This window comes from Ranitomeya variabilis, chromosome 7, assembly GCF_051348905.1.
Source record: "Ranitomeya variabilis isolate aRanVar5 chromosome 7, aRanVar5.hap1, whole genome shotgun sequence".
NCBI lineage: Eukaryota > Metazoa > Chordata > Amphibia > Anura > Dendrobatidae > Ranitomeya > Ranitomeya variabilis.
In genome coordinates this window covers 15,994,984-16,020,661 of record NC_135238.1, presented here as the reverse complement: position 1 = coordinate 16,020,661, position 25,678 = coordinate 15,994,984, and the positions used below count along the sequence as shown (strand labels likewise).

General features: G+C 49.7%; 3 protein-coding genes across 9 annotated transcripts; 1 reads left to right on the top strand and 2 right to left on the bottom strand.

The window, feature by feature from the left end:
* Positions 1 to 109: 109 nt before the first annotated feature.
* Positions 110 to 9,040, bottom strand: JMJD8 (jumonji domain containing 8). Its single transcript, XM_077274244.1, has 10 exons — positions 8,916 to 9,040; positions 8,235 to 8,381; positions 4,477 to 4,569; positions 4,107 to 4,155; positions 3,936 to 4,032; positions 2,747 to 2,815; positions 2,529 to 2,648; positions 2,316 to 2,383; positions 2,110 to 2,244; positions 110 to 469 (listed from the first exon to the last, which is right to left on the bottom strand). The coding sequence occupies exons 2-10, from the start codon at positions 8,330 to 8,332 to the stop codon at positions 389 to 391; spliced, it is 810 nt and encodes a 269-aa protein (XP_077130359.1). The 5' UTR covers positions 8,333 to 8,381; positions 8,916 to 9,040; the 3' UTR covers positions 110 to 388.
* LOC143785409 (E3 ubiquitin/ISG15 ligase TRIM25-like) lies at positions 8,031 to 24,509 on the top strand. 6 transcript variants are annotated; one of them, XR_013217981.1, is made up of 3 exons: positions 16,361 to 16,422; positions 21,357 to 21,585; positions 24,276 to 24,509. XR_013217981.1 is itself a non-coding variant. In XM_077274231.1 (2 exons), the coding sequence occupies exon 2, from the start codon at positions 21,457 to 21,459 to the stop codon at positions 23,002 to 23,004; it is 1,548 nt and encodes a 515-aa protein (XP_077130346.1). In that variant the 5' UTR covers positions 8,031 to 8,308; positions 21,357 to 21,456; the 3' UTR covers positions 23,005 to 24,063. The 6 variants fall into 6 exon arrangements, 5 of the variants coding, with proteins under 5 accessions (XP_077130346.1, XP_077130348.1, XP_077130345.1 ...); XM_077274231.1 differs by lacking the exons at positions 16,361 to 16,422; positions 24,276 to 24,509 and adding an exon at positions 8,031 to 8,308 and having other exon boundaries at positions 21,357 to 24,063; XM_077274233.1 differs by lacking the exons at positions 16,361 to 16,422; positions 24,276 to 24,509 and adding an exon at positions 8,940 to 9,087 and having other exon boundaries at positions 21,357 to 24,063.
* Positions 12,830 to 16,178, bottom strand: LOC143785412 (tripartite motif-containing protein 14-like). 2 transcript variants are annotated; one of them, XM_077274241.1, is made up of 2 exons: positions 16,068 to 16,178; positions 12,830 to 14,450 (listed from the first exon to the last, which is right to left on the bottom strand). In XM_077274241.1, the coding sequence occupies exon 2, from the start codon at positions 14,420 to 14,422 to the stop codon at positions 13,289 to 13,291; it is 1,134 nt and encodes a 377-aa protein (XP_077130356.1). In that variant the 5' UTR covers positions 14,423 to 14,450; positions 16,068 to 16,178; the 3' UTR covers positions 12,830 to 13,288. The 2 variants fall into 2 exon arrangements, with proteins under 2 accessions (XP_077130356.1, XP_077130355.1); XM_077274240.1 differs by lacking the exon at positions 16,068 to 16,178 and adding an exon at positions 15,861 to 16,054.
* Positions 24,510 to 25,678: the final 1,169 nt, after the last annotated feature.

The following is a 25,678-nucleotide window of genomic DNA, read 5'->3' as shown; positions in this document are numbered from 1 at the left end:
TGTCCTCGGAGGAGACAGTCAGTATGGCCGACTGTCACCACTGCCCGTACACGGTGATTCAATGATCCCTTTAAGAAGTCGGTGACCAAAACCTCGTTCACTCCGAGACTTTTTTTTTTTTAAAATTCATTTTTACTACAGAAGAAAATTCCGTCATCAATAAAAATCCTTAAACTTTAAAACCTGAGAACAGAAAAATGCAAACTAAAAAAAAGTGCAGAAGTTGTTCGCTATGAGCAGCCACCATGTCAGTCCAGGGGGCCTCGGTGCTTCCCCCGCCGGTCAGCAGGAAGGGGACTCCACTGATGACGCCGCTCGTTGCAGTTGTCAGCCTGCGCTCTGAGGTCTCTGGTTGTCGTACAGCAGAACGGTGGTAATGGGGGAGTCTCTACCCCAGGAACGTGGAGATGAAGACGCTGGTGTCCAGGTTCAGGGTCGCGTGCCACCAGCGGTCCGGGAAGTAAAGGACCTGAGGGAAGGACAGGAGCGGAGATCACTGGCCACATACAAGACTCTGCTTCTAGAAGGTTCCTATAGATCTGTGTCCCCAAGGGTCTCTGCCTGCACTGCATTCCCCATCCCCCGCCATCATCCATACAATAATGCCCTCACCTCTTCACTGCCCACAATCATCCTGCTCGCTCTTTACGACACCACCATACTGCCTTCATCCTGCTCGCTCTTTACGACACCACCATTCTGCCATCATCCTACGTGCTCTCTTCACCACCATACTGCCGTCATCCTGCTCGCTATTTACGACACCATAATGCCATCATCTTACTAGCTTTTTACGACACCACCATGCTGCCGTCTTCCTACTCGCTCTCTACACCATAATGCGGCAGGCATCCTGCTCGTTCTTTACGACAACACCATATTGCCATCATCCTACTCGCTTTCTACGATGCCACCATACTGCCGTCATCCTGTTTGCTCTTTGCGACACCACCATCCTGCCGACATCACGCTCGCTTTCTACAACCCCACCATATTGCCGTTGTCCGACTCTCTCTTTACGACCCCTCACATCCTGGTGTTATACCGCTCGCTCTCTACGACCCCACCACACTGCCGTCATCCTGTTCCTCTCTACAGCCCCCCCATCCTGCCCTCATCCAGCTTGCTCTTTGACCCCCTCCTGTGTCATCCTGTTCGCTCTCTACAACCTCACCATACTGCCCTCATCCTACTTGCTCTCTACGAGCCCCCATCCTGCCCTCATCCAGCTTGCTCTCTGACCCCACTATCCTGCTGTCATCCCGCTAGCTTTCTACGACCTCTCGCATCTTGGCGTCATCCCACTCGCTCTCTATGACCCAACCATACTGCCATCATCTCGCTCACTCTCTATGACCCCCAAATCCTGCCTTCATCCTGCTCACTCTACCACACCTCCATCTTGCCGTCATCCCTTTCGCTCTACATCCTCCCCATCCTGCTGTCATCCCGCTTGCTCTCTGCGAACCCCCCATCCTTTTGTCATTCTGTTCGCTCTCTACCACCCCACCATACTGCCATCGTCACATTCGCTTTCTACGACCCCTCACATCCTGGCTTCATCCCGCTCACGTTCTACAACCCCTCACATCTTGGCGTCATTCCACTCTACGACCCCACCATACTGCTGTCATCCTGCTTGCTCTCTACATCCCACCTATCCTGCTCGATCTCTACATCCCCCCCAATCCTGCTGTCATCCCGCTCGCTCTCTACATCCCACCCATCCTGTAGTCGTCCCGCTCTACGACCCCACCATACTGCTGTCATCCTGCTTGCTCTCTACATCCCCCCAATCCTGCTGTCATCCCCCTCGCTCACTACATCCCATCCTGTCATCTCTCTCGCTCACTACATCCCATCCTGTCATCCCCCTCACTCACTACATCCCACCCATGCTGTTCTCATCCCCCTCGCTCACTACATCCCACCCATCCTGTCGTCATCCTGCTTTCTCTCTACATCCCACCCATGCTGTTGTCATCCCGCTTGCTCGCTACATCCCCCCATCCTGCCGTTATCCCACCTGCTTTCTACACCCTCCTCACATCCAGACACCATGTTGCCTCCTCTTGCGCTCTCCTTCACCCCTCGTCCTCCGGTCCTCACCTCTCCGGGTCGGATCGTGCACTCTATAGGACGTTCTGCTGCCGGTAGTAGCGGGTACGTCTCCAGCATCCAGGACAGTGTGGTCCTGTTAGGATTAAATTCGGGGGTCTTGTCGGGTGGGTAAAGGAACCAGCGCTGCGGGAAGGAAGGACTTTAATTAATCTGTAAGACATAAGCGGAGCAGCTCCCGGTGTGGGGGCACTCACCTTCCTGCCGTATATCACCTCAGAGTACCCTGGCCCGTGCCAGTGGAAGGGAACGCCTGTGCCCGAACCTGTGGGGGAGCGGAGAGCCGGGGGTCATTTATTTGTGCACCGCACATGGGTGCCATAACTTCCCGGGAGTCTCCCTGCCGCCAGCATTTGTCGGGGGCCCTGGATTTGTGTTTTTTGTTGCCATTTTTTTATCACGTCACTTACCAGCTATCCCAAAGCTGTAGGCCCCGGCCGTGCCAGGCAGGGTGAATGGAGGAGGGGCGTATTTCTGAAACAGAGACCCCCATTCTGTGAAGTTATTGTCACCAAAGAAATACAAAGTATCTGCAGGGGAAACGAGGATTTGTTAGTGGTGACCGGGGGTCCTGTACATGTCCCCCATACCCTACAGTCATCACGTCACCGGTACGGGTATAACTCACCCACACCCAGAGAGTCCAGGTCCTGGGGGCCGAGGAGGCGAGAGACGTAATCCTGGAAAGGGACGTCCACTGGGGAGAAGGGAGGCCGACGTTATACATACACGAGACCCCCGAGGAGGCTGGGACACAAGATCATGAGGCCCCTTCCTCCAATGTATCCTCTGTTATACACGCTCCTGTACGCTACGGCCCCTCTATTATACCCCGGCCCTGTATTCTGCGGCCCCCTCCTCTATTATACCCCGGGCCTGTACACTGCGGCCCCCTCCCCCTCTATTATACCCCGGTCCTGTATTCTGCGGCCCCCTCCACTATTATACCCCAGTCCTGTATTCTGAGGCCCCCTCCTCTATTATACCCCGGTCCTGTACACTGCGGCCCCCTCCCCCTCTATTATACCCCGGTCCTGTATTCTGCGGCCCCCTCCACTATTATACCCCAGTCCTGTATTCTGCGGCCCCCTCCTCTATTATACCCCGGTCCTGTACACTGCGGCCCCCTCCTCTATTATACCCCGGTCCTGTATTCTGCGACCCCCTCCTCTATTATACCCCGGTCCTGTACACTGCGGCCCCCTCCTCTATTATACCCCGGCCCTGTATTCTGCGGCCCCCTCCTCTATTATACCCCGGTCCTGTATTCTGTCTCTCCCCTCCTCTATTATACCCCGGTCCTGTACACTGCGGCTCCCTCCTCTATTATACCCCGGTCCTGTACACTGCGGCCCCCTCCTCTATTATACCCCGGTCCTGTATTCTGCGGCCCCCTCCTCTATTATACCCCGGTCCTGTATTCTGCGGCCCCCTCCTCTATTATACCCCGGTCCTGTATTCTGTCTCTCCCCTCCTCTATTATACCCCGGTCCTGTACACTGCGGCTCCCTCCTCTATTATACCCCGGTCCTGTACACTGCGGCCCCCTCCTCTATTATACCCCGGTCCTGTATTCTGCGGCCCCCTCTTCTATTATACCCCGGTCCTGTATTCTGTCGCTCCTCTCCTCTATTATACCCCGGTCCTGTATTCTGCGGCCCCCTCCTTTATTATACCCCGGTCCTGTATTCTGCGGCCCCCTTCCTTTATTATACCCTGGTCCTGTATTCTGCAGCCCCCTACTCTATTATATGCCGGTTCTGTACGTTGAGCCCCCTTTATAGTGTTGGGGCTATCACCTGTGATCGGTATCTCACCTTTCTCATAGGAATACGTGTTTGCGGTGCTCAGCCGGACGCTGCGATCTCCGTATGTCCGGAGCAGCTGCTCTTTCCTGCACAGCGACCGGAATTCCTGACATAGACGACATGTGAGAACTGCACAACATAAGTTCTGTATGGGGGGACAGGGACCAAAAATGCACTCACCGAATTATCTGTGATTCCCTCAATAATGACCGGCCTCTTGTATGCATACCTGTCAAGAACAAGATCAGGTGCTCAGGGCATGTGCTGCTTGGAGCAGGGGGCTCAGGGCATGTGCTGCTTGGAGAAGGGGGCTCAGGGCATGTGCTGCGGGGAGCAGGGTTTTAGGGCATGTGCTGCGGGGGAGCAGAGTGCTTAGTGCATGGGCTGTAAGGGGCTCGGTGCATGTGCTGCGGAGGTGCATGGAGTTCAATGTATGTGCTGTGGTTGTGCAGAGGGGGCTGGGTACCAGTGTTGCTGGCATGCATAGGGTTTGGAACACGGGGTGCAGAGTTGATGGAGACATAGCGGGAGCACACAGGCAACCACTCACCGCTCGATGAATTCGGAGTAGGTGATGGAGGCGTCTCTTCTCTCCACCGTGCAGCGCTCCTCCTCTTGGACCGGGGAGTAATTGTTCCTTTGCCTGCAGACAAAAGCAAGAGCACGTCATGTTTCCTGCAGAAGACGGGACCTGAAGTATCCGGATAATAACTGCCAGATATTCCTCGCTCCCCCTTGTCCATAGAAACGCTTGTTTTGTCTGAGTGTGCATGTGTTCTTAATAGGAAGAGGGGAGTAAGCTGCTGGTAGAAAACTCTTGAGATGATCTATTCCCCCACCCCGAAAATAATGGATATGATGTCTTAAAGGAGATTTCTGCCGTTATTAAACACTTTATAAATGGAGCAATGGGCCTGAGGGTAGTGCCAAAGTCAAAATATTTTTCCTGAACCCTCTGATAAACATTCTCCCTAGGCCTCTATGATAAAGTGTCGGTGGAGCGTGCACACTGCTGACCCATAGATAAGGGATGGAGCGACGGTGGAGCGTGCACACTGCTGCCCCATAGATAAGAGACGGAGCGTCGGTGGAGCGTGCACACTGCTGCCCCATAGATAAGGGATGGAGCGTCGGTGGAGCGTGCACACTGCTGCCCCATAGATAAGGGATGGAGCGTGCACACTGCTGCCCCATAGATAAGGGATGGAGCGACGGTGGAGCGTGCACACTGCTGCCCCATAGATAAGGGATGGAGCGTCGGTGGAGCGTACACACTGCTGCCCCATAGATAAGGGATGGAGCGACGGTGGAGCGTGCACACTGCTGCCCCATAGATAAGGGATGGAGCGACGGTGGAGCGTGCACACTGCTGGCCCATAGATAAGGGGTGGAGCGTGCACACTGCTGCCCCATAGATAAGGGGTGGAGCGTGCACACTGCTGCCCCATAGATAAGGAATGGAGCGTGCACACTGCTGCCCCATAGATAAGGGATGGAGCGTCGGTGGAGTGTGCACACTGCTGCTCCATAGATAAGGGATGGAGCAACGGTGGAGCGTGCACACTGCTGCCCCATAGATAAGGAATGGAGCGTCGGTGGAGTGTGCACACTGCTACCCCATAGATAAGGGATGGAGCGTCGGTGGAGCGTGCACACTGCTGCCCCATAGATAAGGGATGGAGCGTGCACACTGCTGCCCCATAGATAAGGGGTGGAGAGTGCACACTGCTGCCCCATAGATAAGGGATGGAGCGTCAGTGGAGCGTGCACACTGTTGCCCCATAGATAAGGGATGGAGCGACGATGGAGCGTGCTCACTGCTACCCCATAGATAAGGAATGGAGCGACGATGGAGCGTGCACACTGCTGCCCCATAGATAAGGAATGGAGCGTCGGTGGAGCGTGCACACTGCTGCCCCATAGATAAGGGATGGAGCGTCGGTGGAGTGTGCGCACTGCTGCCCCATAGATAAGGGATGGAGCGTCGGTGGAGCGTGCACACTGCTGCCCCATAGATAGGGGATGGAGCGTCGGTGGAGCGTGCACACTGCTGCCCCATAGATAAGGGATGGAGCGTGCACACTGCTGCCCCATAGATAAGGGGTGGAGCGTGCACACTGCTGCCCCATAGATAAGGGATGGAGCGTCAGTGGAGCGTGCACACTGTTGCCCCATAGATAAGGGATGGAGCGACGATGGAGCGTGCTCACTGCTACCCCATAGATAAGGAATGGAGCGACGATGGAGCGTGCACACTGCTGCCCCATAGATAAGGAATGGAGCGTCGGTGGAGCGTGCACACTGCTGCCCCATAGATAAGGGATGCAGCGTTGGTGGAGTGTGCGCACTGCTGCCCCATAGATAAGGGATGGAGCGTCGGTGGAGCGTGCACACTGCTGCCCCATAGATAGGGGATGGAGCGTCGGTGGAGCGTGCACACTGCTGCCCCATAGATAAGGGATGGAGCGTCGGGGGAGCGTGCACACTGCTGCCCCATAGATAAGGAACGGAGTGTCGGTGGAGCGTGCACACTGCTGCCCCATAGATAAGGGATGGAGCATGCACACTGCTGCCCCATAGATAAGGGATGGAGCGTCGGTGGAGCGTGCACACTGCTGCCCCATAGATAAGGGATGGAGCATGCACACTGCTGCCCCATAGATAAGGGATGGAGCGTCGGTGGAGCGTGCACACTGCTGCCCCATAGATAAGGGATGGAGCGACGGTGGAGCGTGCACACTGCTGCCCCATAGATAAGGGATGGAGCGTCGGTGGAGCGTGCACACTGCTGCCCCATAGATAAGGGATGGAGCGTCGGTGGAGCGTGCACACTGCTGCCCCATAGATAAGGGATGGAGCGTCGGTGGAGCGTGCACACTGCTGCCCCATAGATAAGGGATGGAGCGTCGGTGGAGCGTGCACACTGCTGCCCCATAGATAAGGAATAGAGTGTCGGTGGAGCGTGCACACTGCTGCCCCATAGATAAGGGATGGAGCGTGCACACTGCTGCCCCATAGATAAGGGATGGAGCGTCGGTGGAGCGTGCACACTGCTGCCCCATGGGTAAGGGATGGAGCGACGGTGGAGCGTGCATACTGCTGCCCCATAGATAAGGGATGGAGCGTGCACACTGCTGCCCCATAGATAAGGGATGGAGCGTCGGTGGAGCGTGCACACTGCTGCCCCATAGATAAGGGATGGAGCGTCGGTGGAGCGTGCACACTGCTGCCCCATAGATAAGGGATGGAGCGTCGGTGGAGCGTGCACACTGCTGCTCCATAGGTAAGGAATGGAGCGTCGGTGGAGAGTGCACACTGCTGCCCCATAGGTAAGGAATGGAGCGTCGGTGGAGAGTGCACACTGCTGTCCCGTTTTGCTGATCGCTGTGGTTCCCGGCTGTCAGACCCCTACAGATCTATAACTACCGTCTATCCTCTGGATTGGTGACTACTTGCTTTCACTGGACAGCCCCTTTAAAGGGCCACTGTCACCCCCTCCAGCCGTTATAAACTAAAAGAGCCACCTTGTGCAGCAGTAATGCTGCATTCTAACAAGGTGGCTCTTTTAGTTTTAGGTTAAAGTATACCCAAAATAAAGCGTTTTGATACTTAGCCACAAAAGCTATCTTTATCCAGGGAGGCGGGTCCTCACTCCCCAGCTTGAACCGCTACTCTGCCGTCACTCACATCTTCAGGGTCTTTCGGCGCCGCCCCCTCAGCGCTGTTTACATTTCAAAAAATGCGCCTGCGCTTTGTACTACTGTGCTGCGCAGGCGCAGAGCGCTCTGGCCGTCTGACGTCACAGCCAGGCTTGCAGACTGCGCCTGTGCGGGCAGTGCGGCCACCCACCTTTGGAATCCCCGCCCCGCAGTGTGTTATGCATTATGCACAGTGCGGGGCTGGGATTCACAAGCAGGGCGGCCGCACAGGCGCAGTCTGCAAGCCTGGCTCAGTAGTACACAGCCACCTTGTTAGAATGCAGCATTAATGCTGCACAAGGTGGCTCTTTTAGTTTATAATGGCTGGAGGGGGTGACAGTGGCCCTTTAATTGTGTGACACATTAGACGTCGTCTGGTCCTTGCAAAGCACGGGAGAGGGGTCCAGCCGACCCGCCTGTTATTTGTCCAGGCCACAATTCGATGCCGAATTCATGGAGAACTGGATGTCTGCTGCTGGCTGACAGCTGTCGGGATGCTGGGAGTTGGAGTTGAATGGCTTTTCCAAGGCTGTGTATGTCCAGTGAGGCGATGACATCATAGATGGTGATGACATCATCAGTCACGCTGTCGGCCATAACTAGGACCCACCATCCGCCGCCGTCACACGCTGTGTAGTCGCCCGGCTCCTGCAGTGACAGCGCTACGAGGACTCGGAGCAGGAGGTAAAGCAGGGGGAGAGACGCCATGTGGTCCTGGGGCCCCGCAGCCCAGCTTTCTTCGCCTCCTCGCCCACACCTGCAGTGGGAGGAGAAGCGTTATAGATACCACAGGTTATAAACTCCAGTGCGTAATAAACATTATATATAGAGCATCAATATTACAATATATAGAGGGCCAATATCGCAATATACTTTATATATAGAGGGCGAATATCGTGATATACATTATTTATATAGCGCCAATATCACAATATACACACTGTGTCAATAAAGTTTATTGATAGACCACACAAGACTGTACCAAGTACTGGATAGGCCTGTTGCTCCTGGCAACCAATCAGCTTCCTTTCCTCATTTTAGAAGCTGGAATCTGATTGGTTACTATAAACAATAAGCTCATTGGAAGAGGGCCATGTGCGCATTACGTCACCCTCCAGCTCATATGCTGAAAGCAGCGATCTGATTCTATGTAGTGACTATATGGCGCTGTCAATAAACTTTATTTACAAAAACACATATTGCGCTATATACAGCTGGGCATGCTGGGAGCTGTAGTTTTAGTACTGCGTAATTCAGCGCTCTCTCCGCCCGTGCATACACTATGACAGACCTGACTGCCGGCTCCGGGGCTCTCCTCCGTGTCCGGGAACTGATGATGTGTAAGAAAGAAATCACATTCACTCTCCGCCCGGCCACTCACTGCCGTCCACACGTCCCTAGCCGCACTGCACTCTGGGAGATGTAGTTCCTGATCGTCACATAGTACGAGTCACAGACCGGAGGTAAGAGAGCGAGAGAACTACATTACCCGACATGCAACGCTGCTATATATACACATATATGTACACACACAAATATATATATATATGTATATATATATATATATATATATATATATATATATATATATATATATATATAAAAGCATTAACTCCTTCGCCGCTGTTGTTGGTCATTAGTAAGGAACAAACTGCCAAAAGTAGTGGCAAGAACCATCCAATCAGATTGCAGCTCTCATTTTAACACAGCATGGTCTGGGATGGAAGAAGCGATCTGATTGGTTGTTAAAATCAGGTTGGGGATTCAAGACAGGAGTCCTTTGGTTGCTAGGGGCGACGGCCTTACTAGGGCCGCTTTCATATGTCCGTTTTTTCTGGTACCGGAGATGTCAGTGTCCGTGTGTGTAAAACATGCTGCACATGTGTGCCGCATCAGTACCACACGCATCGGCGCCTGAGAAACAGCGGTATAGTGAGCGCTGTTCCCCGGCGCCGGGTGCTGAACACGGTTCTCATCATTCTTCCCTGCCGGCGATCAGGGGAGAATGATGAGTTTTATTCAAGTGATAAGTGACAGCAGGAGCGGCTGATGGGAGTATTCCTCACCCGCCGTCTGCGATGTAAATAAATAAAATCATGTTTCTCCCAGTGATCTGCAGTGAAGTCACAGAGCTTGAACTGCAGCGACCTCATCACTGACTTTTTCCCACGGTGTTGAGGTCACCGCAGTTCAGCCCGGCTGGGAACGCAGCCGCAGTGACCGGAGATAACCTCGATGACATCACCGCCGGTCACTGAGGCTGCGCCCGCTGCAGCTCATTCACCAGTGGTTCTCAGTCTGGACGGTTGCATCTTGGCACCGTCCTGGTTGAATACTGTTTATCCCCCAGACATGGATTACGACATGGGACAGAATGATGGACAGGTATGGTATATTGCTCTTTTTTATTTTACTTTTATTACAGGAGACGAGGGCTTCGGTGGAATTAGGCGTTAGGTGAGTATAACTGTGTTTGTTATTTTTAAATAAAAAATGTGTTTTGTTTTAGTTCTAATAAAGGACTTTATTCTGGCTGTGTCTTTACCATGTAACTATAGGATTACTAATGGATAGGCATCTTATAGATTCCTCTCCATTACTAACCTGTGGGCTTGATGTCACCTGACAATACAAGGTGACATCAACCCCACAAATATGAACCCCACTTGCTACCGCTCCAGAGCAAGTGAGAAGAGCCGGGCAAAGTGCCAGAATTGGTGCATCTATTAGATGCACCTTTTCTGGGCAGCTATTTTTAGGCTGGGGTGGGGGTCAATATCCCTGGCCCCTTACCAGCCTGAGAATACCAGCCCCCAGCTGTCTGCTTTAGGAAGGCTGGTTGTCAAAAATGAGGGCGGACCCCTCACCGTTTTTTTTTAATTTATAGCGCAGGCGGTGGGTGATGAAGCCTCTCATCAGTCCCTCCTAATCTTACTGGTATTAGCGGCAGAAGGCGTACACTGATGGGAGTAATAGTCCCATCAGCCTCCGCCTGCTGTTATCAGTTGAATACAACTCTCATCGTTCTCCCCTGCTAGTGCTCATCACCGGCAGAGCAGGGGTGAATGATGAGAGCCGTCTTCAGCCCCGGCGCCGGGGAACAGCACTAACTGTACCGCTGCTTCTCAGGCGCCGATACGTGTCACATCTCAGTGTGTCATCCGTGCGCAGGACGTTTTGCAGCCCATACTGCCGGTTAAAAACGGACAAGTCAATGCATTGTGCCCATGGTCCGTGGAAACTCACTGGAATGTCTGTGTGTCACCACATGTACCGGAGACGCGGACTTGTGAACGAGGCCTGACACATCAGTCACTGCCGCAGCCGCCTGCACGGTACTAGATAGTTGTAGAATCCACGGGCCCCGAATCATAACTGCTTTTGCCCCTTTTTTTGGTATTTTTTAGCCTCCATGTTATTTGTTCATCTGTTTTTTTCATTGCAGCCGGAGTTTAGTGTTGTCGGATGTTTTCGGCCGATTCATCAATTTTTAATAAGTTGCTACATTTTGGTGCTAATGTTCTCCAGATCGGTTCCCCACCCCCAAGAGGGATTATACGGACATCTCGCATTTTAGCCCAAATTTCATTACATTTTCACGAGACGATTTTTGTACTTAAAAGTCCCCGAAAAGGTTCAAAAAATGAAATAAAGAAAAAGCTTTGATTTATCGTGTTTTTTTTAAAGTCACTTTTCTTCTTTGTTTTGTGATAATAGTTGACCTTTTTTGCACAAAATTATTCAAAAATGGAACAACGCATGAATTTGTGAAAAGTAAAAAAAAAATTATCTAACTTTTTAGTGCAAAAAAAGTCACAAACTGAATATTGCAAAATCACTCAGGGAAACGGGAGAAGATTTGCACAAAAATATTTGCCAAATTTTTAAAAAGCCGCCAATTGATAAATCAGCCGAACACAGGAAAACGAACAGCAACGTCCGAATGCAATAAATCGGGCAGAAAAGTTTTTTTTTGGTTTCCTTTTTTTGATTCTGTACGAAATTCATGACCAAGTCCGTTAATTTGAAAAATTTAGAGGAGAAAAAATTAACAAAAAACCACAAGACTAAAGAAAAAAAGCAGCAACTATAGAACTGGGCCCGATGAGTGACAGACGTACTTTATATGGTTCAGGACTGTACGTTTTCCTCATGTCTAGAGGTGGAGCAGAGCCAAGACTGCATCCTGTCAGGTGTAATGGAAAAAAATAGAAAAGAGACCATGAAAGAAAAATACAGTAAAAACCCCAAACGGTCGGGACAAGTCCCCGTTTATTGCCAGGTCCTAGGAATTAGGCAGATGTTTGGTTGTGGTGTCATTCTGATGCTCGTCCACTAGATGTCGCCATTGTTACACGAGTCTAGGCGCTGTCACCTATGAAGGCGAGACCCCCTAACAACTATAGAAGCCGCTCTGCTCCCTGTAATGGGGGGGACAGTAATAATGGTGCTAAAAAAGCAGGAAGCCATTGTGCTTTTATATCATAATAACTTTATTAAATAACACAACTCTGACAGAATAAGAATCTGTGTGGCTGCTGTAAAGTGAGAAGCTGCAAAACGGATGGCAGAAGAGATATGGTCCCCGCCGCCCCCCCCAGGTGTAAATGCTCCTGCAGATTCTAAAGTAATGGAAAGTTATTAAAAAATATTGATTTCTTCGCTATTGGTCCATCCTTAATTTATACTCTAGTCACACCCAAAGCTGCATCTACGATCCCACACTGCCAGTGAAGGGCAGAAGTGAAATGATCACTCCTGAAGTGTAAGCTTTGGATGTGACTGGAGAACCTGGCGCTGTTTTCATGGATTTTATAAAATATTCGGACTCCTACAGGGGATATTTTTTAGTACTTGTGTGTATTTTTGTAATTGGGTTTCATTAAAACTTTGCCGCCTCCTCCTTCTTCTATCTGTTGCTGGCTGCGGAATGAGAAAACTGAGAATCCAGCAGCAAGCTCGTTCTTATCCGAACATGGCGGTCCGTGCTTGGATGGATAAAATCGGATGTGTGAACCCGGCCTTACTTGTTCTTCATCACCCACGAGCTCACTGATGGATTCCCAGTTACACCATTCTGCAGCCAGACAGCGCACTGCACGAGGCTAGAAAACGCAATTCTTCATGAAAACCAATTGCAAAAATGATTTTTATCCAAAAATTCTTTCTTTTAAATATAAAAAACAACCCCTTAAATATTTATATATTTATATTGCCCTGAACTGTGTAACGCTGAGCTATTCTCTAATTTATCAGCCAGAGATAAATGATAACATTATGTAAAATACTATAGAAAATGTAAAAACTGTACCGACTTATTATGAACACTACTGCCCCATCGTCTAAACGACCCCTAATCGATTTCTGACCCGAGACGAGGTACAAGCCCCGGCACACCCCTCTCCGAAGATATCAAAATTGGAAAAAAATAATAATTAGAAAAACATGGCTGCTCTCTCCTACAAACAGCGCCCCACTGGTTGTGTTTGGTACTGCAACTCAGTCTCATTTACTTGTAAGCAGCTGAGCTGCAGTACCGGACACAACCTGGGAGCGGGGTGGTGCTGTTTTAGGAAGTAAGCATGTTTTTCTAATGTTTTACTGTCCCTTTAATAACTCAGGTCTTCTCCCTGTTAAAGGGATATTCCGCTGCTAGCAAGTGATCTATTTCTGTGCGGGAGACCTTGAAGAGTTAATCTCAATCGAGCCGTAGACCACGTAAAACGCGGGGTGGAGCGGTTCGCTGAAGCTGGCGAAGAAGGTGTAGAGATGCACGACTGGGTTCTCGATCCGGTAGAAGGAGATCCGGCCGGCCTCGTAGTCCAGATACACGGCCACGGAGGACGGCTCGTCTCCTTCAGAGGCGACCTCCCTGCACTGAGAGTCGTGGCACACCTCCATGTACCCGTGGCACCAGGTCAGACACCAGGACTTCTGGTTGTACCCTAGGTACGCGTCCAGACCACTCTTCTCCATGGACGGGTACGCCACGCCGACGCTCTTCACGCCGGTCTTGCTCCCGTTCACTTCCCAGTAGTGTTTTCCGGACGAGAAGGCCTCCTTGCCGAAGACGTTGCAGGTCTTGAATCTATTCGGGCCCGGCTCTCCTTTACGCCCCACATACAAGACGGCTCTGCCGGTGACCGTCACCAGGAGGCCTCCGCCGGCCGTGGCCTTGTTCAGCAGAAAGCTGGCTTTAAGCCTCAGGTGGAGGCAATGGGAGCCCAACACTCTTTGGACCAACTCTGCAAAGTTTTCCAAATTTTTCTGAAATATCAGGGAGAAGAGCATGTGGTCGATGTCGGTGCATTGGGGCGATGGTCCGGCCTGGAATTCGGTCTTCTGCTCCTTGTAGACCTTTAGTTTCCGCATGAAGGCCACAGGATCGCGTTGGCTGCACAGATCCTTCAAGTGCGTGATCTCCTGGGATAAGAACATTTCCCTCTCCTTCACATTAAGTATTTTCATCATCATTTCCGTAAAGAGCTGCACCTTCTGCTGGACGATGTTCTGCTCCATGAAGATCATCGATTCCAGCTGGGAGTCGAGGAAGATGCGGCACAAGCCTTTGATGTTGCCTTTCATTATTTCGCTCTTCTCTTGGAGCGTCTTCATCTCCTCCTTCAGGCCGGTCACCGATCTTATAAGGCTGTGGATCACAATGCTCCTGGCATCCTCAGCCCTCGGCAGCTCGTGACAGGGGGCGTCCGCCGCGTCACCCTGGTCATGTCTGCAGCGGTGCCCTGCCGCCTTGCACAGAGGGCAGACGATCGGCTTCTTCAGGATCGTGTCCGCCATGGTCCACAGTGAGAGCGGTGGAAGCTGTCTGGAAAAGAGAAGGAAAAAACACAATTCACACAAAAAACTGGAGCTGATCATTATTTACATAACTATTTACATTCTACTGCTCCAAGGCCAAGAATGAGCTCTGGGGAGAGGCTCCTGCTGCAGACAGACCTGAGCTTAGGGAAAGGCGGGGAGAGATGACCAATCAGCTTGGTGTCTATAACTTATTCTCGCCAGCAAATTATGGGGAGGATTAAAGGGATCTTATTTATCGTGTACCTATGTACCCCCGCCTGAGAGTGTTGCCCCCCCCAGCTGCAAGTGACAGTAAGTCCACAGGCGCAGGGACATCGCCCCCCACTGGCACTTGGCTGCCATTATCCTCTTCACAGACAGGTGCAGGGACCCCGATAGTGAAGTCGCAAAGCACCTTGAAGGGACGAAATGATGAATTTTATCATTAAAGGGGTTGAATGCTCATTTTTTTTTATATCGTATGTGTCCCCACCAGAAAGGTACGAGGAACGGCGGACATCAGGGGCTTTTATCGTGTGTCTGGGCAGATGCGCACACAATGCGCTCTGATGGTGGCTCCTGCCCACGAAAGTGTAGAGCGTGAGGGGCTTCAGTGAGGAGGATGGGGCGTCCTGACATGGGGCTGCTGAGTACTGGCATCATCCAACAGAGTGTGCACTGTGATCACACCGCTCGTGCAGTGTCAGTGCGCAGACACAGGGATCTGACAGCGGTCACAGAGCCGCCAATCACTGTAAGGGTACGTTCACACAGGACTTTTTTGCTGCTTTTTTTATGCTAATTTAGGTGTGTTATTTTGGTGCGTATTTGGTGCGTTTTTTGGGTATGTTCACACAGGACTTTTTTGCTGCAGATTTTTGCTGCAGATTTTTGCTGCAGATTTTTGCTGCTTTTTTTATGCCAATTTTCAGCTGCTAGGACACCTCACAATGACTCACAATGGCTCTTCACACCTCACTAACCACACCCCTAAGGTCTTGGCTGTGAGATCCCTTCCTGCTGGCCATGATTTTCTGCACAAAAAACGCAGCAAATAATGCTACATGCGTTTCTTCAGCGTTTTTGCAGCGTTTTTTTCATCACCCATTCAAGTCAATGGGTGAAAAAACGCTGCAAAAACGCAGCAAAAACGCTGAAAGAAGTGACATGCCCTATGTCCAAAAAAAGCAGCAAAGCAGAAAATACTGATCAAACAAAAAACCAACGTGTGTGCATGAGATTTCTGAAATCTCATAGGCTTTACTGGTACTGTAAAAAGCAGCTGAAAATTAGCATAAAAAAAGCAGCAAAAAAGTCCTGTGTGAACGTACCCTAAGGCTCCACTATGCAGGGAGCAGGGTGCCAGGGGCCACCGGGGCCCCCTCATTTGCATATCACATAAATGTACAGGTGTAATAACATATTAAGTTGTTACCCAGGGCCGCTGCGCTCAGTGTACGCGGTCACACACTGCCTGCTGCGGTATGGCCCTGTGTGCACGGTGTCTGCGGGGCTTTGCTATACTGAAGCCTCTGGGTGAGGACCCCTCTACTGTATGTGGTAACCGCACACGGTGTGAGTAGTATGACCGCGGAGGCCCCGGGCCTGACACACGGGACACAGCGCTCCGCCCGCGACTTACCGTCCCGACACCCAGGAGAAGAGTCCGCCGAGGAAGAGCAGCTCACACTCCGGCAGCCAATCAGCTCTGGCGTTAAACGGAACAACCAATCAGCGGCCACTGTGCTTTGCCGCGCTGGGTTGCTCAGCAGCAGGTTCGGCTGCACTCTGTCCGTTAGGCGGCGGCGCAGTCACCTCAATCCTCCAGCCGCCTCACACGCGGGACGCAGGTAGGCGGCGGCTCGGGCCCGGGCGGTGTACCGGCCGGGTATAGCGGTTATCAACCGCCGTCACTGACAGGCCCGAGGAAGGAGGAGGCGCCGTGTGACAGGCTGCAGACACCGGAGGATGCTCAGCGGTGTAATAACAGCTCCTTGGTCTGTCCCTGTACAAAATGTTCACTGTAGGCCTCCATCCTGACAGCCTCCATCCTGATAACCTCCATCCTGACATCATCCTCCATCCTGATAACCTCCATCCTGACAGCCTCCACCATCCTGACATCCTCCATCCTGATAACCTCCATCCTGACAGCCTCTATCCTGAGAGCCTCCTCCAACTTGACAGCCTCCTCAATCCTGATAGCCTCCATCCTGACAACCTCCATCCTAACATCATCCTCCATCCTGACATCCTCCTCCATCCTGACATCCTCCTCCATCCTGACAGCCTCCATCCTGACAGCGTCCATCCTGACATCCTCCTCCATCCTGATAACCTCCATCCTGACAGCCTCCTCCATCCTGATAACCTCCATCCTGACATCCTCCATCCTGACAGCCTCCATCCTGACATCATCCTCCATCCTGACAGCCTCCTCCATCCTGACATCATCCTCCATCCTGACATCCTCCATCCTGACAGCCTCCATCCTGACATCATCCTCCATCCTGACAGCCTCCTCCATCCTGACAGCCTCCTCCATCCTGACATCATCCTCCATCCTGACATCCTCCATCCTGACAGCCTCCATCCTGACATCATCCTCCATCCTGACAGCCTCCTCCATCCTGACATCATCCTCCATCCTAACATCATCCTCCATCCTGACAGCCTCCTCCATTTTGACATCCTCCTCCATCCTGACAGCCTCCTCCATCCTGACATCATCCTCCATCCTGAGAGCCTCCTACATCCTAACAGCCTCCATCCTAACATCATCCTCCATCCTAACATCATCCTCCATCCTGATTGTCTCCTCCATCCTGACAGCCTCCTCCATCCTAACACCATCCATCCTAACATCATCCTCCATCCTAACATCATCCTCCATCCTGATAGCCTCCATCCTGACAACCTCCATCCTAACATCATCCTCCATCCTGACAGCCTCCTCCATCCTGACAGCCTCCACCATCCTGACTGCCTCCTCCATCCTGACATCCTCCATCCTAACATCATCCTCCATCCTGACAGCCTCCACCATCCTGACAGCCACTTCCATCCTGATAGCCTCCTCCAGCCCGATAGCCTCCTCCATCATGAGAGCCTCCATCATAACATCATCCTGACAGCCTCCACCATCCTGAGAGCCTCCTCCATCCTGGCAGCCTCCATCCTGACATCCTCCTCCATCCAGACATTATCCTCCATCCTGACAGCCTCCTCCATCCTAACATCATCCTCCATCCTGACAGCCTCCTCCATCCTGACATCATCCTCCATCCTGACAGCCTCTATTCTGAGAGCCTCCTCCATCCTGACAGCCTCCATCCTGACAACCTCCATCCTGACATCCTCCATCCTGACAACCTCCATCCTAACATCATCCTCCATTCTGACAGCCTCCACCATCCTGACTGCCTCCTCCACCCTAACATCATCCTCCATCCTGACAGCCACCTCCATCCTGACAGCCACTTCCATCCTGATAGCCTCCTCCATCATTTCATCCATTATAAGTTCATGTTAAAAACATACAACTCTGCCCTTCACCTCTCCAAACAAACCTATTTCAACACCCTCATCACCTCACTGTCCAATAACCCTAAACGTCTCTTTGACACTTTCCGGTCCCTACTCAACCCAAGAGAGCAGGCCCCAACCACAGATCTCCACGCTGACGATCTGGCCAATTACTTCAAAGAAAAAATTGACCACATTCGACAGGAAATCATTTCCCAATCTCTTCATACCAAGCACTGTCCTCCCTCCCCCACTGCATCTAGTTCACTCTCTGACTTTGAACCAGTTACAGAAGAAGAAGTAAGCAGGCTCCTTGCATCTTCTCGCCCGACCACTTGCACCAGCGACCCCATTCCGTCGCATCTCCTCCAGTCCCTTTCCCCGGCTGTCACCTCTCACCTAACAAAAATATTCAACCTTTCCCTCACTTCCGGTATTTTTCCCTCCTCATTTAAGCATGCCATCATACATCCACTACTTAAAAAGCCCTCCCTCGATCAAAATTGTGCCGCTAATTATAGACCTGTCTCTAATCTTCCCTTCATCTCTAAACTCCTGGAATGCCTGGTCCACTCCCGTCTTACCCGCTATCTCTCAGATAATTCTCTTCTCGACCCTCTTCAATCTGGTTTCCGCTCTTTACACTCTACTGAAACTGCCCTCACTAAAGTCTCTAATGACCTACTAACAGCTAAATCTAATGGTCACTATTCCATGCTAATTCTCTTGGATCTCTCCGCAGCATTCGACACTGTGGATCATCAGCTCCTCCTCACTATGCTCCGCTCCATCGGCCTCAAGGACACCGTTCTCTCTTGGTTCTCCTCCTATCTCTCTGGCCGATCCTTCACTGTTTGTTTTGCTGGTTCCTCCTCCTCTCCCCTTCCCCTTACTGTTGGGGTTCCTCAAGGATCAGTCCTAGGCCCCCTCCTCTTCTGTTTGTATACTGCCCCTATTGGACAAACAATCAGTAGATTTGGTTTCCAGTACCATCTCTATGCTGACGACACCCAATTATATACCTCTTCTCCTGTTATCACGCCGACCTTTTTAGAAAACACCAGTGATTGTCTTACCGCTGTCTCTAACATCATGTCCTCCCTCTATCTGAAACTGAACCTGTCAAAAACTGAACTCCTCGTGTTCTCTCCCTCTACAAACCTACCTTTGCCCGACATTGCCATCTCTGTGTGCGGTTCCACCATTACTCCAAAGCAACATGCCCGCTGCCTTGGAGTCATCCTTGATTCCGAGCTTTCATTCACCCCCCACATCCGATCACTGGCTCGCTCTTCTTATCTGCATCTCAAAAACATTTCCAGAATTCGCCCTTTTCTTACTTTCGACTCTGCAAAAACTCTTACTGTCTCACTTATTCATTCTCGTCTGGACTATTGTAACTCTCTACTAATTGGCCTACCTTTTACCAGACTCCCCGCTCCAATCTGTCCTGAATGCTGCTGCCAGGATCATATTCCTCGCCAACCGTTACACCGATGCCTCTACCTTGTGCCAGTCATTACACTGGCTACCCATCCAATCCAGAATCCAGTACAAAATTACTACCCTCATCCACAAAGCACTCCATGGCTCAGCACCACCCTACATCTCCTCTCTGGTCTCAGTCTACCACCCTACCCGTGCCCTCCGCTCCGCTAATGACCTCAGGTTAGCATCCTCAATAATCAGAACCTCCCACTCCCGTCTCCAAGACTTTACACGTGCGGCGCCGATTCTTTGGAATGCACTACCTAGGTTAATACAATTAATCCCCAATCCCCACAGTTTTAAGCGTGCACTAAAAACTCATTTGTTCAGATTGGCCTACCGCCTCAACGCATTAACCTAATTATCCCTGTGTGGCCTATTAATAAAAAACAACAACATAATCACGTTCCTCCATCATGTTCTCATACACTTTATGCAGTTAATAGCCTCTGTGTCTGTACTGTTACATACTTAGGCAGTTAACTGGTTCATGCAGCTTTACATGAACACCCGAGCCTTACACTATGGCTGGTCCAAATAACTAAAGCAATTGTTACCATCCACCTCTCGTGTCTCCCCTTTTCCTCATAGATTGTAAGCTTGCGAGCAGCAGGGCCCTCATTCCTCCTGGTATCTGTTTTGAACTGTGATTTCTGTTATGCTGTAATGTCTGTTGTCTGTATAAGTCCCCTCTATAAGTTGTAAAGCGCTGCGGAATATGTTGGCGCTATATAAATAAAATTATTATTATTATTATTATTATTATGAGAGCCTCCATCATAACATCATCCTCCATCCTGACAGCCTCCACCATCCTGAGAGCCTCCTCCAGCCTCAACCTCCATCCTGACAACCTCCATCCTAACATCATCCTCCATCCTGACAACCTCCATCCTGACATCCTCCATCCTGACAGCCTCATCCATCCTGACAGCCTCCATCCTGACATCATCCTCCATCCTGACATGATCCTCCATTCTGACAGCTTTTCCTCCTTCCTGACAGCCACCTCATCCATAGCTGGCCTCCCCACGGATCCTGAGGACAGGACTCAGACTGCAGCAGTTCCCGGACCGGCACTTTCCTTCCGTGCATCCTCTGCAGGACTTGTGCAGATCTCCCAGCGCTCTCGGCTTTCGGGCAGTCCCATAGATAATTATCAGAATACTTCAGAGCACATTTCTTCTTAGGATTGATGAGGGTCCTAGAGCTCGTCTCTCCATCGATCGATTTTGTGTGCACACAGCCACCACCAGGGGGAGCTCAGGAGGTCACTGCTTATAATGTGACCTTAATAACGAGTCTATATTCAGTGAGCTCCTACACTCCCCCTAGTGGTGACTGAAGGCAGCCGGGGGTCCGCAGCAGCTGAGGAGCTTTGTATGAGGCTTTGTTCACTTCGGTATCACAGCTTTTAGGCTATGTGCACGTCAGGATTTCTTGCAGAAATTTTCCTGACAAAAATCCGCATGCGTTTTTTTGCGCGTTTTTTTGGCGTTTTTGATGCGTTTTTTTGCGGAAAATTTGCGTATTTTCTGCGTTTTTCTCCTGTCACTCCAAAATCAAGGGAAATCCGCAAAAAGAATGAACATGTCCTTTTTTTTCCGGATTGCGTTTTTTTTGCGGAAAAAAACGCAACATCTGCACAAAAATTGCGGAATGCATTCTAAATGATAGGATGCATACTGCAAGCGTTTTTTGTGCAGAATTATAGCGTTTTTATCGGGGAATTCCGCAAAAAAAAAACGCTAAAATTCCGGAAGAAATCCTGACATGTGCACATAGCCTGAGTGTTTCTGACAAACAGATATCATTGACTTTAATAAAAAAATAAAAAGGAATCTAAATGTATTTCTGCCGAAATTTGTGAATTTTGCTCTAAGATTCCAAGTTTGAGCTTCTCTTATTTCTCATTCAGTCGCTTCTGAACAGATCCGGAGATCTCGGGTTCTCGCTTGGACGGCGCCAATCTTCGTTAGAAACCGGTAGGAAGGAAGGAGTTGCGGGAGCGGGAAGCGATGGCGGCCATGACACTGGATTACGAGCTGACCTGCTCCATCTGTTTGGACATTTACACCAGCCCCGTCATGTTAGACTGTGGACATAACTTCTGCCGCGGCTGCTTTCAAAGGTTGATTGATCGACAGGTAGATGCTGAAAATATTTCTTGTCCCAAATGCCGGAGAAAATGTTCAGCCGATGCTTTATCTCGGGTCAACTTTAACCTGGGGAACATAGCGGAGCACTATAAGTCCGTGAAGGGCTGTCAGCGCCCGGAGGAGGTGCCGTGCACCTTCTGTATTCTGTTCCCTTCCACCGCCGCCAGGACTTGTCTTCACTGCGAAGCTTCCTTCTGCCGCCAGCATCTGGAGCTCCACAGCCGGAGCAAAGAACACATTTTAGTTGACCCCACCACGTCGATAAGGAGCAGAAAATGCTACATCCACAACGAAATTTTCAAGTATTATTGCGTAAATGACCAGGCTTGCATCTGTCCGTCCTGCTGCTTGTCAGGACACAAAGACCATGACATCGGGCCACTGGAACAAGCCGTTCAGCGTGAAAAACATCGCCTGATAACTATTCTCCAGGGCCTAAAAGCAGAGTGGGCATCTTGTAGGGAAATGGTGGCTGTCTCACGCAGCGTTTTCATAAGCAAGGAGGAAACTCTAACACAAGTGAAAAGAGACTTCGAAGGCATGCACAACGACTTAAGAGATCGCATTCTGGAAGCGCACGTCGATGTGACGAAAGAAGTCAGCAGACATTTGAGAGAGGTCGCAAAACAGATATGTGGCGAAATGAATTCTGTCCGCAAGAAAGCAGCCGAGATGTCCCTGGACGTAGATCAGGCTTCGTCCACCACAATGGATCTGTTCTCAACAAGCGCCGACGCAGGCAACGAAGCAGCCACGGCCGGCCGGTACATCGACAGGTTACTGATATCCTTACTCTTACACAAAGGCATAAATGATGTGTCCGACTCTCTGCCGCTCTTTCTGTCAAGTAATTTGTTCCATTTACAGTACAAAGTCGATTTGCTACTAAAAGTAGAAACCGCCAGTAATTATCTCAGTCTCTCTCCTGACCTCAGAGGCCTATCGTACTCCATGGAAAATATTCACCGGGAAACCACACCATCCCAGTTTAAATCTAGTCAGGTCATCAGCGTCGAGTCTTTCGCTTCAGGTAGACACTTTTGGGAAGTGAAAACCAGCAAGCACGGAGTGAAAGCCGTCGGCGTTGCCTATCCCACCATGGAGAGATCCGGTTTAAAGGCCTTCCTAGGATACAACGAGAAGTCCTGGTGCTTGATCTGGAGTCCTAACTGCATCGAAGTCTACCATGACTCTGTTTGTACGCAGATCGAATCGGATGATGGTGCCGTCCGTGGCGTCGGAGTGTTTCTAGACTATGAAGCCGGACGGCTATCCTTCTACAGACTTAGTGGAAAAGTCAGATGCCTGCACACCATCTCGGCCTCATTCACCGAGCCGCTTCATGCTGCCTTTTATGTAGTCGATGGCTGGATTAAGATCAACCCCCCAATGAAGCAGAATAAATAGGTTCTCTTAACTTTTAACAAGTTCGTCTGTCAATTTTAGAATTTAAAGGGGTTGTCCAAGCTATCAGCAGTACAAGGGATAGGTGACAATTTGATCGGTCCTGGTCTGTGAATGGAGTAGCAGTGCGCTTACTTGACTGCCTCTCCATTCCTTATGGGTCTGCCTTGGCTTTTTCGGAGTTGCGCTCAGGCCTTGACTCCCTTCTAACAGGGAGTCTGGACCCCCTTCGATCAATGGACAAGAGACAGCTTGTTTTCTCCGAATAACCTCTCTAAAGTTAAAGAAATCTACACGAACTTACTGTTATTTCACAAGTTGCCTATCTACAATAGTGTCGGACCTTTTTTTTTTCTGATACTTAAAAGTTGTATTTCACCTTTAGGAATAAGGAGTTGCTGTCAAAATGTATTTTTTTTTTCAGAGAGGGAGCAGTTTTATTAAATATTTTTGTAAGGAACTTGAGTGCTTGATATTAGGAATTGTTGCTAACAGGGAGCGGCCGACTGGTCTTAGAAACTATAATTATTATTATAAATTTTTTTGTTTAATAGGTGAAAGTAAAGTTGCACTTTAGGAAAAGTTGTGAAGGATTAAAATGGATTTGCTTAAAGGGAATCAGTCCGCACCTATTTATTTCTAGCAGTGCTATGGCTGTGTAGGCCCTTGTCCCCTGGTGAAAAATTATACATAAGAAATCTGCAAGTGGACGGGGGGGGGGGGTGTTCTTCTGAGTGCGTTGACACCCCCCAGTGCACTTTCAGCTTGATTTGCATGTAGCTTCTGTACCAGATTTCTCTTGATCGGATCGGGGACCAGCGCCTGTGCGGCCAAACCACAACTTCAACATGTAAAAAGGTGCCGACAGGTCCCCCTGCATTAAAGTTCCATAATACTTTACGGGAAGTGCTCCTGTACAGGTTCTTACTCGATGAGGGCTTTCTGTAGCATCACATCTGTATTCAGTCTCATATCGATATTAAACTTTTTTCAGCATTTATCTCGTCTCACTTTTTTATGCGTTTATTTCTTTACAGCAAATTGAAAGATGTCTAGAATTTTATTCACACGGTTCGCTGTTTTCGGTGTGTTTTTTACAGCGTTTTTTTTATTCATCCCCCCCCCCCCGTTGAGATCAAAATTACTAAGCACTAAAAAAGCAATTTTAAGCAGCGTTATAATGGTCATAACCTGCATTTTTTATGCAGTGAATATACCCTGATGCCTCACATGTCCGTTTTTCACATACTTGATTTATCCTTGATGTTTTGCAGATCAGGCGGGAACCCATTACAGCCTCTGGAGCTGTTCACAAGTCTGCACGTTGTATGTGTGCTTCACGCCGTGATGATGACTTTGTGTCTGGCCGGCTAATCAGAAGTGGACAGAAACTACAGAGTGGGGTCCCGTGAAGTGATTTGCCCCTCTCTAATAAGTTTTGTACCGATCAGTAAACCTTGTAAAGAGTAAAGAAAAAATCAACAAAATTGCTATTTAAGGCCTCCAAAGAAAGAATAAAAAGCAAACAAAAATTTTATATGTACCCGAAATCATACTGATCAAATTTTCAACTCATACAAAAAAAGTAGTGAAAAACTTGTTTTTATTAAAAAAAGGGTTTTTATTGAATTATATATATATATATATATATATATATATATATATATATATATATATATATACACATATATATATATTTGATATTGCTGTAATTGTAGTGACCTGCAGAGTAAAGTTAGCATTGCTGTAAAAACAAAGCCTCCAAAACAATGACAGATTAGGAACTAGACTCTGAGCGAACATGTCGGCTGCTGGCGGATGGAGTCGGCTCAGAAAGTGATCCCTCACCGTGCTCAGCAGATGCTGCCTGTTTTATACAGCTGGCACTTGACGCGACTAGAGCGAGCCAAACTTTTAATAGTGAGCGTGCATGGCACAATTGTCCTGGTACCTAGGTGCCATTTTCTTGGTCAAGAAGACATAAGCTTAGTATCATTGATTGTATTGACCTAAGGCATCTTGTCACAAGGTCATTTTTATCGCAAATAAACGTCATTAAAAAGGCCCAAAAAGCGATATCCGAACTAAAAAAAAAAATCTTTTCCACCCACTTTTTTTTTTTTTTTTTGTTTGTTTTATGGTAAAGAGAAAAACTACAACTTATCCCTCAAAAAAACAAGGCGTCATACGGCTCAGGGGACATACAAATAAAAATGTTATTGCTGTAGGAAAAATAAAAAGCATGAAAATCGATGCATCATGAAGAAGATAAAGGGGTTATTAGGGATTCATTTGTTTTTCCCAAGCAAGCAGCTATACTTACCCTCCCCAAGTCCTGACAAATCCTGCTCCACTAAGGTTGTTGAGAGGCTACAGCAGTGACGTCAAGACTGCAGTGTACTTGACCGCTGCAGACAAACACTGGGCTCAGCGTCTCAGACAACATAGATGTCCTGAGCTACTGAGCTTGATTTTTGGCTGCAGTGGTCGTGTGCACTGCCATAGTGACATCACCACTGCTGCCTGTCAGCAGAGACTGGGGCAGTGGCAGAGCAGCATCGCTGCATCTGGGAAGAGTGAATATAGCTGTGAGGGTTTTTTTTTTACGTCTGCAATCCAAAGAGGAAATAAAATATAACCCTGACTAACGCTTTGGCCGGGGTCACACTTGCGAGTG